Consider the following 13,982-nt stretch of genomic DNA (forward strand, 5'->3'; position numbering starts at 1 on the left):
TTATGATACACATATTTGTATTGTGATTAAGTATGCTTTAACTGCCAGCTAGATTGCATCCATGATATTTCAAATACTCTAAGCCAAGTTGGCATGCCTGTAATCATAGTGTTTATAATCATAGTTTCAATTGTATATAGGAAAAGCAGCTAAAGAAGCAGAGGCTAATCTGCGAAGGCAGAGGAGACTGGTTCGTTCTCAGGTTCTGAAGTACATGGTTCCAGGTGCTCGGGTCATCAGAGGAATTGATTGGAAATGGAGAGATCAAGATGGTAGTCCACAAGGTGAAGGCACTGTTACAGGCGAATTACACAATGGTGAGCAAATGCTTAAGAAAACTAGTTCTCTTTAAATTACCGAGTTAGTTAAAATAGCACTTACATTCTAGCTTTGTGACTGGGGAAATGTAGATTCAGAAATCATGAGGAAGACAGGAAGGAAGTAGTGTATTTGCCTGAATAACTCCTCAAAAATTAAATTACAATTCTATACTGTGTAGAGACCTATTTGTCCATTTGTCCGTCAGAGGTGTAATATATCTTTGTCCGTCCCGTCCTTGGAGAAATTTGTATTTCAAGAAAGCAAACCACTAGGGTTTCGTCATTGATATAGATCAAGAACAGGTAACATTGGTCCATTAAAACAACATTCTTTGGGGCAGTATGGTACACATTATGTGTAAACAAAGAATCATGTTTGACTTATATGTGTCTGTCAAATATATGCCTCGTTCACACGTCATGAAATGCAGGAGCAATCATGCACACTGTGTCGTTCACGATAATTCACAATTTTTTAAAAATTGCTATAAGCAGGAGCAGCTAAAGAAACCACAGCCCTTCCTGTGGTTTGGTTTGGTTACATATGAATCAGAAACTCTGGGCTTGTCTCTCACCCCCCCCCCCTTCCCACGCCAGAGAAGTAATTCACAGTTTTTCTTGGGTTATTTTTCTGGCTTGTGTGGTAGGGGGCGGTGGGGAGAGAGAAGCCAGAGTTCCTGATTTACATGTACTGCTAACCAAACCATGGAAGAAGGTCTGTGGTTTCTTTAGTCACTTCTCCTTGCAGCAGGGAAATTTTTTTGTGTTGTTGTGACATGCAAACTGGGCCATAGTGTGGTATTATGGATGTTATATGCAAGCCATGCTAATTACATGCAATTCCAGTATGCAGATTAGCTGTGGCCTTTTGTGTGTTGCAGTATGAATAACTGGACCATTGTTCAAGAAGAATAAATGCTTCCTGTCTACATAATATCAAAATAGCTTGCTATATCTCTTCTGGCTTGGCATTTGCAACTTGCTTTTTTTTTCCTTTGGCTTTTGTCAAGTTTTCTGTGCCTTTTCTTACCTTGTTAGCTTCACTGGGATCCAGTTGTTGTTTTCTTAATACTATATGATGAAACCAAATTGGATAATTCTAAGAGGCGGATCTTAAATTCCCAATGCCAGAGCTATTAGATTTATATTGCTATTTTTTGAACAAGGAAATTATTTTTTATGGTGCAACATACAGGATCTACATCATCGCCTAGAGGCCTCTCCTTTAAAATGCCTTATCTGCTTCTGTATTACAACTTTTTGGCAATGTTCCATTGATAATTTTTTCTTCACATGCTGTTTTCATAGTTTTTAAAGTTTATGTTGAAATACAAGCATTGAATCTAGTACTTTGTCAATTGCTGTTCTTTGAGCATAGTCTCCTGCTCTTCCACAACACACTGCTAGTTAGCAATACTGAACCCAGAATTTCTCTCAACTTGGAGCACCGAAGCTTATAAAACGTAGAAAATTACTGACCTATTATTATGTATAAAAGTCTTTCTAATCATTTGCAAAAAAAATTAGTCGTTAGTATGTGAAAAAAATTGCAGACAATAAATAGGAAATTTTGGACTTTGAGTGGAGAGTTTAATGCACTCTTTTTAGGGTTCAACATTAGATTAAATGAGCATTCATTCAATAAAAACTAGGAGCCTAATTATTTAAAGCAAAATTAAAATAATGCATGGAAAAAGAGCTTCATATCACTAGCAGGAAATTGCAATGATGCTTGTTGGATAGACCCAGACTTGACTGCTGCCTCTCCTTTTTGTCTTCTCCACCCGCCTTAACAAAGGTACTGCCTGGCTGGAATCTGAAGGAGGAGCCTGTTTTTAATAGCCTAGCTCCATGGTTTCTGGAGTGTTTTTAATTGCATTCACCTCTACTATGGTTGCGCAGCAATCAAGGGGGAGTGTGGCCAACCTCACCTTTCAAGTAACTTAATACTTTAGAATATAAAATACGCAATAATTATCAAGTATTTTGATAACACTAAAACTTTTAAATGCCCTCATATCTCTACTTGACTTAACTCAAACTGGTTTTTAAGGGGATTAACATTTTAAAAGTAGTTGGTTACTTTTAATATCAAACACTGATTACATTTTTTGTCTGGATTCTCAGTTCTTCAGAATTAAAATTAACTACATTAAGACCTGCCAGTTTAATTTAGTACATCTAGAAAGATCATGCTTCTTGAATTTCAAAACTTAATTTTATTTTGTTTGGCTTTACAGCCCATTAAGTAACTTCTGTAACTCAGGATAGCGGCCCAATGAGAAGCTGATCCCTATTGTGGAGCTACTGTCTGACACGCTCCTGTCTGCTTTCTGCTGGGTCTCACAAACTCCTGTCCCTTTCTAGGCTGGATTGATGTCACCTGGGATGCTGGTGGCTCTAACTCTTACCGTATGGGCGCAGAAGGAAAATTTGACCTCAAGCTTGCCCCAGGGTACGACCCTGATTCAGCGGCATCACCCAAACCTGTTTCATCCACTGTTTCAGGCACAACGCAGTCATGGAGCAGCTTGGTGAAAAACAACTGTCCAGACAAGATGACTGCTGCTGCAGGCTCCTCAAGTAGAAAAGGAAGTAGCAGTTCTGTGTGTAGCGTGGCCAGTAGCAGCGACATCAGCTTGGGTTCGACCAAAATGGAGCGGAGATCTGAAAATGTAATGGAACAAAATATAGTTTCAGGCACTGACGTCCATGAGCCAATTGTTGTACTTTCTTCTGCTGATAGCATGCCTCAAACTGAAGTAGGGTCAGCATCCAGTGCAAGTACCAGTACCTTGACAGCAGATGTTGGAAATGAAAACGTTGAAAGAAAGCTAGGACCTGACAACACAATCCGTGCAACTGGGGAATCCAATGCTATATCCATGGGAATTGTTAGTGTGAGTTCTCCAGATGTTAGTTCAGTATCTGAGCTAACTAATAAAGAAGCTGCTTCCCAGAGACCCCTTAGTTCTTCAGCAAGTAACAGACTATCAGTGAGTTCACTGCTGGCTGCTGGGGCTCCAATGAGTTCCAGTGCAAGCGTTCCTAACTTATCCTCACGGGAAACTTCTAGTTTGGAATCCTTTGTCCGGAGAGTGGCGAACATAGCTCGCACCAATGCTACTAACAACATGAATTTAAGCCGAAGTAGCAGTGATAACAACACTAATACTCTGGGAAGAAATGTCATGAGCACTGCAAGTAAGTAAAAAATATATTTTGGGTCAATATATGCAGTTTTTATGAAAAAGCAGAAGAAATGTGTTGTCTTTGCCCTCTTGAAACTTGGTAGCTTTGAAGAATCATCTGAATTTGTATATTAGCCTTATTGCCCCCAGTTTTGAATGCACTTGGATTTGGGAAATTAGTGCTGCTTCAGCATTTAAAAGGATTGTAGAGCCAAAATGCTATTTACTCCATTTACCTTGCATGTGCTTTATTTCCTCCGAAAATAAAATATCATAACTTGTAAGAAATTAAGCAATCACCGCATCATAATTAAGTGTATTCTATTTCTTATAGACCAGTATTTCTTTTGGATTAACAAAACGTATTAACTAAATCCTTAAATTCTAGCCAACCACTGAAGATCCCAGAAATACATGCATGTCTCATAAACATCTATTTAGAATGTTATACTTGAATATGATCTAATTTGTAAACTGTGTAATTCTTATCGTCTTAATCTGAAGTACTGGAAAGTCTTGTACATTTTGTTAACTAATACTTTGGTTAATTATTGAAGTTGACCACTTGCAGTATGTGCAAGGCTTAAAGAAAATAATTTTGTTTTAAAATTTCTCAGCCATTTGTTTCTTTTTATATAAATATATGACACAACCATGGGAGAAGGGTATATGATTCCATGTTTTTAGTATATGTTTTACTGCAATTTCTCGCTATAAGGCTGAAACTGGTAAGAATATAGATAAAAGCCATCTTTTGGTAGACTAAAGATATAGTGTTGATCATTTATATTGAAGGAATAAGGTGTCAAATTATTTCAGCATTTTGTTTTACGTTGACTGGCTCACATTTGACAGAAGATCATGGAGGCATTCTAGTTTTCTCTTTTTTTTAATGCTTGACAGTGCTTGACATACGCAATGAAATTGTGTGTGTTTTGTAGAAAAGAATTGCAGCCCATTTTATGGAGACCTCTTTTCAATTTTCCTTTTGTTTGCAAATGTTATGCTTAGTACTTTGGAGAACTTAAAGGAAACCAATTTTTCTCTGATGTGTTTATACTTAAAGATGAGTAAGATGAGTGAGAACATGATTTTGGAAACTTATCTGAACTACAATTGTGTATGTGTGGGCAGAAAGTAGATCTTCAGATGTTTTGGACTTCAACTCCCAGCATTCCTAACCATTGGCCATGCTGGCAGGGGCTTCTGGGAGTTAAAGTCCAAAACATCTGGAGATCTACCTTTTGTCCATCCCTATCATAGATGATCAAAATCTAATACATTTTATTTCTAAAGTATGGAATGAGCTGTAGATGCTATCTAGTTTAGTAATCTCTACCATTTGGTTAGTATTCGTACAGTTACTTTATTTTATTTTTTTCACCCCATATTACCATTAAGAGAACAATAAAATGGAATGACGGAATGGCTGCCAACACTAGTGAAATGGGTTATGAGTAGAGATGGTGGTAATTCTATTACCAATGATAGAATAAGTGGTTAATTCATAGAAACTACTAAATCGACACAAATTGGAAACAAAATTCAAGACAGTCCTGGATAAATGTTCTAATTTATTTCTGCATGGAAAGTTAAATGGAGATAATAACTTGTATTGCAAGCCTTTTTTTTCCCATGCTCCTTTCCTTCTCTTCCAAGAGCAGCTGATTTTACGCAATGGCGCTATCAGTCTGCTCAGTAAGAAAAGGAGTTCCACAAGCACTGCTTGTGTCACAGTTCTCTGGATCAAGGTCAACATATGTGAACACTATCATTGTGAACTTTATGTAATGTGATTTAGGCATCATATAGTTATACTTATTCAAAACTGGGCATATGACATACTTCATAACTACATTTGTTTCTATCCTTATTTTGGTGTTCTCTTTAATTTGAAGCCCTTTCTTCCATTGGCCTGTACTTCTGATTTGATAAATACAATAAACTTGGTGGCTTCTGTTTTTTTTTTTTAATACAACACTCATGAATGTAAAATTGTACTATTCTGGTTTATTTATTTTATCTTACCATATCTTTATAGCTTCTCCTCTAATGGGTGCCCAAAGTTTTCCTAATCTGACTACAACTGGTACCACATCAACTGTGACCATGTCTACATCCAGTGTTACTAGCAGCAGCAATGTAGCCACAGCAACTACAGTTTTATCTGTTGGTCAGTCACTTAGTAACACTCTAACTACTAGCCTAACATCAACATCTAGTGAGAGCGATACAGGTCAGGAAGCAGAATATTCTTTATATGGTAAGTTTCATTTTTAAATGAACATAAGCAGATTTCCCATTAATGATTCTCCTTTGACTATTTTTGTTATGGGTTTCTCACTTAGTCATTTCATTTACTAAAGCATATCAAATAACTGAGCTGTTCACCCAGTTACTAGTTACATAAAGGCTTCTAAGGCAAAAGGTTTTAGCTTAATGTCAGTGTTTCCACATATTTTATTTCTTCACCCCCTTTACATGCCTTTCTTTTATGGTATTTTGAAATGCAGAATATTTTATATGAGTGTCATAATAAATGAATGGAGCTATTCTAAAATGCAGACATTCATATATGTGTATTTTACAGATTTATGTCTAGACTATACAGTATGGTATGCTGCAATAATTGGGCTGATTCATACACCACGGCACAGCTCACCCTGGGTTGTTTAACAACAAACAGGGTTCTGCGAGGGTTGTTTAACCCTCAAATAATCCTCAGTGACTGGGTTCGAATGGCACAGCAACCCCTGAGCGGGAGTTGCATATTCAAAATAGTGCCCAGCATGCACCATGGCCCATCATGGGTTAAACAACCCCCAGTGAGGCAAAGTGTCATGCAGACTCATTCACTTGTGGACTATGTTCACAATAAGAACAGCAACTTAGATCCCAAGATGTGTGATCAGAACTGGCTTGCGCAATGAGAATTTCTCATCCTTTCCTCCAGATCACAACCTCCCTGGGGGTTGTGTCCTCCTGACAGTTGTTGGATCATCCAGAATGGGCTGGGATGTGCTCATGGATCCAAGCCTATGGATCCTTTGAATCCAGGCCTATGTCTATGGTTTTAGAGCATCTGAGCATTATTGTCAAAATGTAGCATTTCTGCAACATATTCAAGTGTTTCAGAATATTTCATGTGCATTTGCTTGGTTCAGAGTCAGAAACACAATCCTCCAAACTATTGTTTGAAGTTGGTTTGTGAACCATGGTTTGGAGGTAGTACTACCCATAGTTTGCTGATTTGGATGTATCAGCAAACTGTGGTTAGAGAAGGCCAAAAACTGGAGAAGAGAACCTGTGAGGGAGAAGAGGGAGTGTACAACCCTGGAACATGTTCCTAAGCCATGATATCTAGAATCAGGTTCATGAGGTCTGGACCAAGCCATTATCTCAATAATGACAGGAACCTATTTCTGAGTAATCATATTTATGGACAAATATTAAAACAACTTGCCATACACACATACTTTGAAATAGTAAAGCTCTTACAGAAACATGACTGGTTCATTTTCACTCAGAGAGCTATAAGAATTCACTTGCATGTGGGGTGGGGGGAAGTAAGATGGTGTCTTTGTAGAAGACGAGCCTCTGTGGCATTTAAGGCTTCTTAGCCAGATGTGGAGACAGATTCGGAGTCTGACCAGATAGGTTCCAAACTTTAAAGCAAGGGTTTAATATGTGAATAACTCAATCAGTTCTCAGAATGTTTAGTGTATGCCAGTTTGGATACATTCCAGTTGAGGTAAGAGAAAAAGGGTAGTTGTCTTGTAAGTGTTGGAAAGAAAATGGATACATTAAGATCTTGTCTTAGGGAACTGCCTTATACCATGTCAGACCATTGGTCCATCTAGGTCAGCATTGTGTTCGCTGACTGAAGGTAGCTCTCTAGGATTTCGGAGAGCAGTTCTTCCCAGCAGTTCTTCCTATTGGAGATGCCAGTGATTGAACCTGGGACCTTCTGCTTGCAAAGCTTGTGTTCTACCACTGAGCTACATCATTGGGGAAGGGGCCATAGCTCAGTGGTAGAGCACATGCTTTGCATGCAGAAGGTCCAGGTAGGGGTAGGAAAGAAATTCTGGACAGCCACTGCCAGTCAGTGTTAGCAATACTGGGCTAGATGAACCAGTGCTCTGACCTCAGTATAAGATAGGAACATAGGAAGCTATCTTGAAGGCTTGGTCCTACATAATGCTGGAGTTCTAGTTAATACATACGTAGTATTATATACATTATATGAGTTACACAGAAGCCATTGGGAAATGCTATATGGTAATGGTTGTACACATGTAGTATGTGTGCAGAGGGGTAGCCACTGTTTCAGGAGACTTACCATTTGGATCCCATGAATAGAAGACCTCCATACTAGTACCAGGAACAAACCTGTGGCTTCAATGTGAACTGAGGTTATATGTCAATTATCCTTTAGAGTACAGAGAACAATGAAAGGAATCATGTGGGCCTCTGCAGATTAGAACTGATTTTTTACCCAAAAGCACCAGAGAAGATGGCAGAATACACCTGTTTCCATCTATTGAATTCCTTGACTTCAGTATGAAGCAAAACTGAAACATAATTGTGTCTCACATATCTTAGGGTACCTAAAAGATGCTTTCAGGCTGGTTTTGTAATGTCTGATATTTAAGAAGTGATCTATAATTTGTTTGAGTTGTATTACTCATATTTATGGCTTTAGTGACCTTTGGGGTAGGTGTTTTTCTTAATTGGAAATCTTAAGTTAATAATTGTATGAGCCTCCTTAGGCCAGATTTGCATTTTTTAAAAAATTGGTAAAATCACAATGAGATTTTTTTGCCAGATTAGTTTTGCATGGTGAATATGCTGTTTCAAAGTGCCCATAGAGTGTTGCTGCTGCAAGGTAAATACCAGCTTTTATTGAGAGCACAACTAAAAATACATAAAACCCACGTGTTAAGAATCACCTCTTTTGACATTGGCGTTATTCATAGGTTATTTTGATAAGACATCGTTAAGGAAAAGAATGTCTTCTGTACATACAGACAATAGTCACAGGAGCCCATGTTATGTTTTAAGAAATACAAAAATGCCTCCTACAGAAACAGAGAGCTCTGCTATATTGGAAAATGGGTTGCTTTATATGTGACAAATGCCCTGCATGGACATCATTTCTGTGTAGAAAACTGCATGTATACTGTTACAACAGTGAAACCACACAATCATGCCCATGCTGCAGTAATCTGCCACCAGCTGGGGATTCTCTCATGTATATGTGATAAAACAGACATATGCATTTGTCAGACGTGATATGTGATACCTGCAGTTACCAGCATAAAAGTATAGGAAACCTTTTCACATTTTAAGCAGTTATCAGCCCTAGCAAAGCAATGCATCAGGGATGGGCAGCCTGTATCCCTCAGCCTAGTTTCATGCAGATGTGGGGAGGGGAGCCCAGATGGAGAGAAGGAGGGCAGAAGGGGAAAACGGGGGGCGGGGGGGAGCCAAAATGATTGGAGCGATGTGTCAAGTGCTTAGCTCTTGGCTTTTGTGGTAGTCACAGGAGTTGTATTGCTAGTCATACACTTTTATTATGCAGACTAAAGACAGATTAGCATTGTGTTGGGCTACAGATGTAATCCACATGCAGAAATCAGGAGCAGACTTCACCAGCAGGCTTTTCATAATAAAGACTCACATAAGCTGTAGTTAACTGTCTCAGGTTCATCACTATGAGAGAGAGTTGCACAGAAACTGTTGGTGGCCCCCATGGCTGTCCTTTCCATACTTAAGGTGTCTAACCAAGTCCTGCCCTCAAGATGGGTCTTTCTAGAGAGTTGCTTCTCTAGCTGCCAGCCTCTTGGAGTGCCTTGTGACTCGGCATTGCTCCTCCTTTCACATAAGACGTCTCACCCTTGGGTCTCTTGCTGCTAGCCCCTCCTCCTGGTCTTGTATTACGATCTTGTATTCCCATGGTTTCACAGGCCGCTGGTGGGCTATCATCCAAATGATGAAACCGCAGCTGGGGATCCTCCCCTCTGTCACTCTTATTCTCAGTGATCTGCTGCTGCTGCTGCCAGCTTGGTGCTTCAACAGCACTTTTCCCCTCCTCGTTTGACTCCAAATCGGTTCCCATGTCTTCCTGGGGTGCATCTGCAGAAGTGCTGGGCCCAATCCCTACATGATGGAAGTGGGTGCAAAGCCTTTTGCAGTCAGTCAGTTCAGACCTCTGGCATGGAAGGAAAAAATGGTTAAGAAGCTGAAATGGATGGAGTGATGGAAGTGTGATATGGAAGTTCTCTGCCAAGTGATCACCTCAGACTTACCTGGCAAGAGCTCTTTGCCCCTCCCCTGGCAGCCTGCTGCATGGAGAGGAGTGGAACAAGAGAGAACAAGTAGGCTCCCCACCCCTGGTCTATATTGTAGTAATTTGCAGTGAGGCAGGAAGGGAATTGAAAGTTGGTGCTGTTTTCCTATACAGGTCCAAATTACTATGCCATTGGCAGGCATTATATGCAAAAACCCTAACTCTAGGAAAGTCTGTCAATGCACATTTCTTGGGGTTTGATCAGAAGTCTTCTGAATGCAAGAAGTGGAACCCTGTCTTCGGTAGATGGTTGAAGGCAAGCTTTGTATGAGTATTTCTGCTGTCATTGTAGAACTTACTTGAGGTACTAGTAAAGATATTCTAGAGGGGTGTGTGTGTGGTTTTCCTTATGATTTGACACACAAGGGGTTAATTTTTCACATCATGTATATTTTGTGTGGTCCTATTAATTTCAGGTGTACTTTACTTCAGTGAGCTATAGCACCAAAAGTGGTCTATGACTTCCTCTGCTACTACTAAATGGACATTTGTAAGTTCTTGAAAATGTACTTAGCAAATAATTGCTATGAAATGCACATTGAAAACATATTGGTGAGAAGTCATAAATATGCTGTTGACATTTCCACTAATCTGTGTGTTCAAAAAACATACTGAATACTTTAATAAAGAATAGTTTTCCGTTACGTTCCAGGTCATTTTCTGAAGTGCTTTTCTTCCCCTTTTCAGCTTCCCATTGTCATTTCTTAAATAGGTTTCTGCCCTCCTGTCTTGAACATTACCCAAAAGCGATGCCTCCTTTTCCTGTTCCTGCTTTGAATTTATAGAATCAATTCATCCTTCATTCTTGCTGTCTTTTTTTTTAAGAAGTTCTTAGGATTTTTTGTTTTATGTCTAGATTTTCTTGATAGCTGTCGGGCCAGTACTCTGTTGGCAGAGTTAGATGATGATGAAGATCTTCCTGAGCCAGATGAGGAAGATGATGAAAATGAAGATGACAATCAAGAAGACCAAGAATATGAGGAAGTTATGGTACAGTGTATATCACTTTTTACAATATTGTCTTATCTATGGTTATTCTGGGCCATATCAAAATCTTTCCTAACCACCCAAACTTGAGAGAGATCTATAATTGTAGGAACAAGTTGTTTAAAGACCAGTTACGCAAACTTAAAATGGTCAGTTAAAGATCTTGTCTATTTTTAAGTAGTTCTGTCAGTTGCCTTGTCAGCATCTTTCTAATGGCTTACTACAAATGCTCTGTTTTGTTTACAAGTCAAAATATAGCAGATCTTATTTTTAATTTAAGTAGGTAAACAGTAGGTGAGTCTTTACTGTTCCTCATTTCTTCAGTTCAGCAGAACACTGAAGGAAATCCATAAATCACAGACTGCAGCACAATAAATGGTCTATTCCATATTTTATTTTTATTTTATTTATTTCATTTCTTCTATCCCTCCTCACAATTCCATTATATTAAGGATAATGAATACAAGGCCTGTGGCCTGTATTTAGCCTACTGAGGGAGCAGTCCTAGATACTGCCTAGAGGGCCATAGGATTTTTCATTTTCTGGGAACAGAGGCTGGAGCCATGGCTCTGACTGCAGTTCCTAGAAACCATACACCCCTCCTCCTTATAGCCGGTGTGGTTCTGTCTGCACCGGCTATGTCTGCACTCGGAAGCGGAGTGTGGAGACAGCGAAAAGGGGGTGGTCCCAGGGGCAGGGAGGGGAGGAGACCACGGAAGCTGTGTTGTGCAGCTTCCTAAGCACCGTGCAGCCTCCCCCTCCCCATTGCTCCGAAGCTCCCCGGCCAGACAGGCAAAATTGCATGTCTAGCCAAAAATGCAGGGAGGCCGGAGCACGGAGGTGAGGGTCACTGCCTTCCATTGGATAGTCATCAGCTCCCAAGTTCGGGGGCTGACTACTGTCTCCATAGGATTGCACTCTAAAGGTTTTGCTAGGCCATTCCAGCCTAGTGCTGCTGCCATATGAGAAGAAAGCCTTTGCATATGGCCCATGGACTATAAATCTGTACACTGTACAATAGGTTTAATTTGTCCATGGGGTCACGAAGAGTCGGACACGACTTAACGACTGAACAACAACAAGACATACCTGATTTAATGGTCATAATGATTACCACCTAACCTCTGTGGGTTTTTAGAAATCAAATGAATCTTCTTGGTTATTCCTGTGTGGGGGTTTTTCTTAATAGGAAGAAGAGGAATATGAAACAAAAGGAGGCCGTAGAAGAACGTGGGATGATGATTATGTTTTGAAGCGTCAATTTTCTGCTTTAGTACCTGCCTTTGATCCTAGACCTGGCCGTACTAATGTCCAACAGACGACAGATCTTGAAATTCCTCCTCCAGGTATATTCAAGAGTGGTTTGAAAAATATGTGTGCAAACATACATATTGGCATATCAGAGAAATGTTAGACAAGAACTACATTGGAAGAGGGGGATGAGGCAATATATCTGACATATTGACAGCCAGCTTCAAGAGGGAAGTTAGTGGGTTAAATCAGACATTGCACTGGCAGAAGTGTGCTAGCATGATGAGACTTTCTTCTTCTCCTCACTGCATTCCTCCATGCTGCCCTGGAGCAGTTTTTGAGGGGGCACATGGTGCTGTGAGAGGGGGAGAGGTTGGCAGCATGCCCTGACTCCCTGCCACCCCCACCTGTACTCTCCCTTCCTTCCTTCAGAGATCCTCATACATATCACTAGCAGTAAGGAAAGAGCAATCTGTATCTAGATGCGGGGCTGAAAAGGTTTTAGAGAGATGCAATCTGTTTTCACGGGAGGAAGCTAGAGATGGGAGGTACTGCATGGAGGAAGTAGCTGAGGCTGGAACAAGGGAGATTTGGAGGAGTGGGTCAGGAACTGTATAAAGGTAATGGGAAAGGGAAAGGGTTAGAACATCCATCGCCCCACATGACATTTCAAAGGCCTTTACTACTTACACATTTATTGTAATGTATAGACAAGTATTTTAGGGTCACTGTACATAAAGGGTACGATAAATAAGCAAATTGAAGATGAAAGGTGCTACAGAAAATAGAAATACTTTACTCATCTTTCACTTATTCACCGTTGGCTACAGGAACACCTCACTCAGAACTCTTGGAAGAAGTTGAGTGTACACCATCGCCACGTTTAGCACTTACCTTGAAAGTTACAGGCCTTGGTACAACTCGTGAAGTTGAGCTACCCCTAACAGATTTCCGATCAACTATCTTCTACTATGTACAAAAATTACTGCAGCTTTCCTGTAATGGCAACGTAAAATCTGATAAACTTAGACGAATTTGGGAGCCAACATACACGTAAGAATTTTCTAAAATCTGGTCATCAATCTAAAACAGTTTAACACTATAATCCTTCCAGATAAGTGTATATGTAAACTTATCTGGAAGTAAACTCAACTGAACACAGTGGGACTTCTGAGTAAGCATTAATAGGTTTGCTGTGTAAGACAAGCTATTTAAAACGTATATCAAGAACTCGTTAATTCCTTGCAAGTCTTCCAGGAACTGCTGCTGTGCAGTTTTTTTATGCTGTAAATGATGCTTGTGCAACAGCAGTGTTTGCATACTGATAGTGTTAGCTTAATCCTTGAGGTCATCGGTTTTTCCTGCCTAGCATCTTCAGTGTTATGGTTCTTAGATTGTTTTCTGCATTATGACAAATATGTGCTGACTGAAGAATTAACATAAATGGTGCTCACACAGCACCAGAATTAACAGTTGGCCCCAAGTTGACCTATAATCCAAAATGTTTCCATTATTTTTATAGTTTGAATAATTTATACACCAGATCCAAGAAACGCTGCATCAGCAATTGAATACTTTCAAATGGTTATATCAGCTGTTCTGCATTCCCAGTGAGGAGAACTACCACTGGCTGACACTGTCAGCATGCCGCCCTTGTGTGCTAAACAATAGGTGTTCAAAATCATGTTAACATGCAGAAAATTTTGAGATTCCCCAAGATCTATATTACATATTGTATTGGGTGGGCATCCTTTTTCACGTTGAGGGTTAATTCCTTTCGGGCAATTTGTCGAGAGCCACATGCCAGGGTCAAAGCAAAAGTGGGTGCATCACCCCTTTTCTCTTCCTCCCTCCCTCTCTTTCTGCGACTTCCATTTCTCTTTC

General features: G+C 39.9%; 1 protein-coding gene across 10 annotated transcripts in view; it reads left to right on the plus strand.

The window, feature by feature from the left end:
• HECTD1 (HECT domain E3 ubiquitin protein ligase 1) overlaps nucleotides 1–13,982 on the plus strand; it is an 83,269-nt gene that overhangs the window by 48,867 nt on the left and 20,420 nt on the right. For 6 of the 10 annotated variants that reach the window (XM_084844041.1, XM_084844018.1, XM_084844033.1 and 3 more), the window contains exons 24-29: nucleotides 141–317; nucleotides 2,688–3,524; nucleotides 5,553–5,774; nucleotides 10,717–10,850; nucleotides 12,037–12,193; nucleotides 12,929–13,151. In XM_084844041.1, the coding sequence (XP_084700167.1) occupies nucleotides 141–317; nucleotides 2,688–3,524; nucleotides 5,553–5,774; nucleotides 10,717–10,850; nucleotides 12,037–12,193; nucleotides 12,929–13,151 (1,750 nt within the window). The remainder of the gene's footprint in view (nucleotides 1–140; nucleotides 318–2,687; nucleotides 3,525–5,552; nucleotides 5,775–10,716; nucleotides 10,851–12,036; nucleotides 12,194–12,928; nucleotides 13,152–13,982) is intronic. The other 4 variants (XM_084844068.1, XM_084844048.1, XM_084844059.1 and 1 more) reach the window with 1 other exon arrangement.

The sequence above is a fragment of the Heloderma suspectum genome, chromosome 1 (genome assembly GCF_057233095.1).
Source record: "Heloderma suspectum isolate Gila_16-S chromosome 1, 16-S_ref, whole genome shotgun sequence".
NCBI classification, from domain to species: Eukaryota; Metazoa; Chordata; class Lepidosauria; order Squamata; family Helodermatidae; genus Heloderma; species Heloderma suspectum.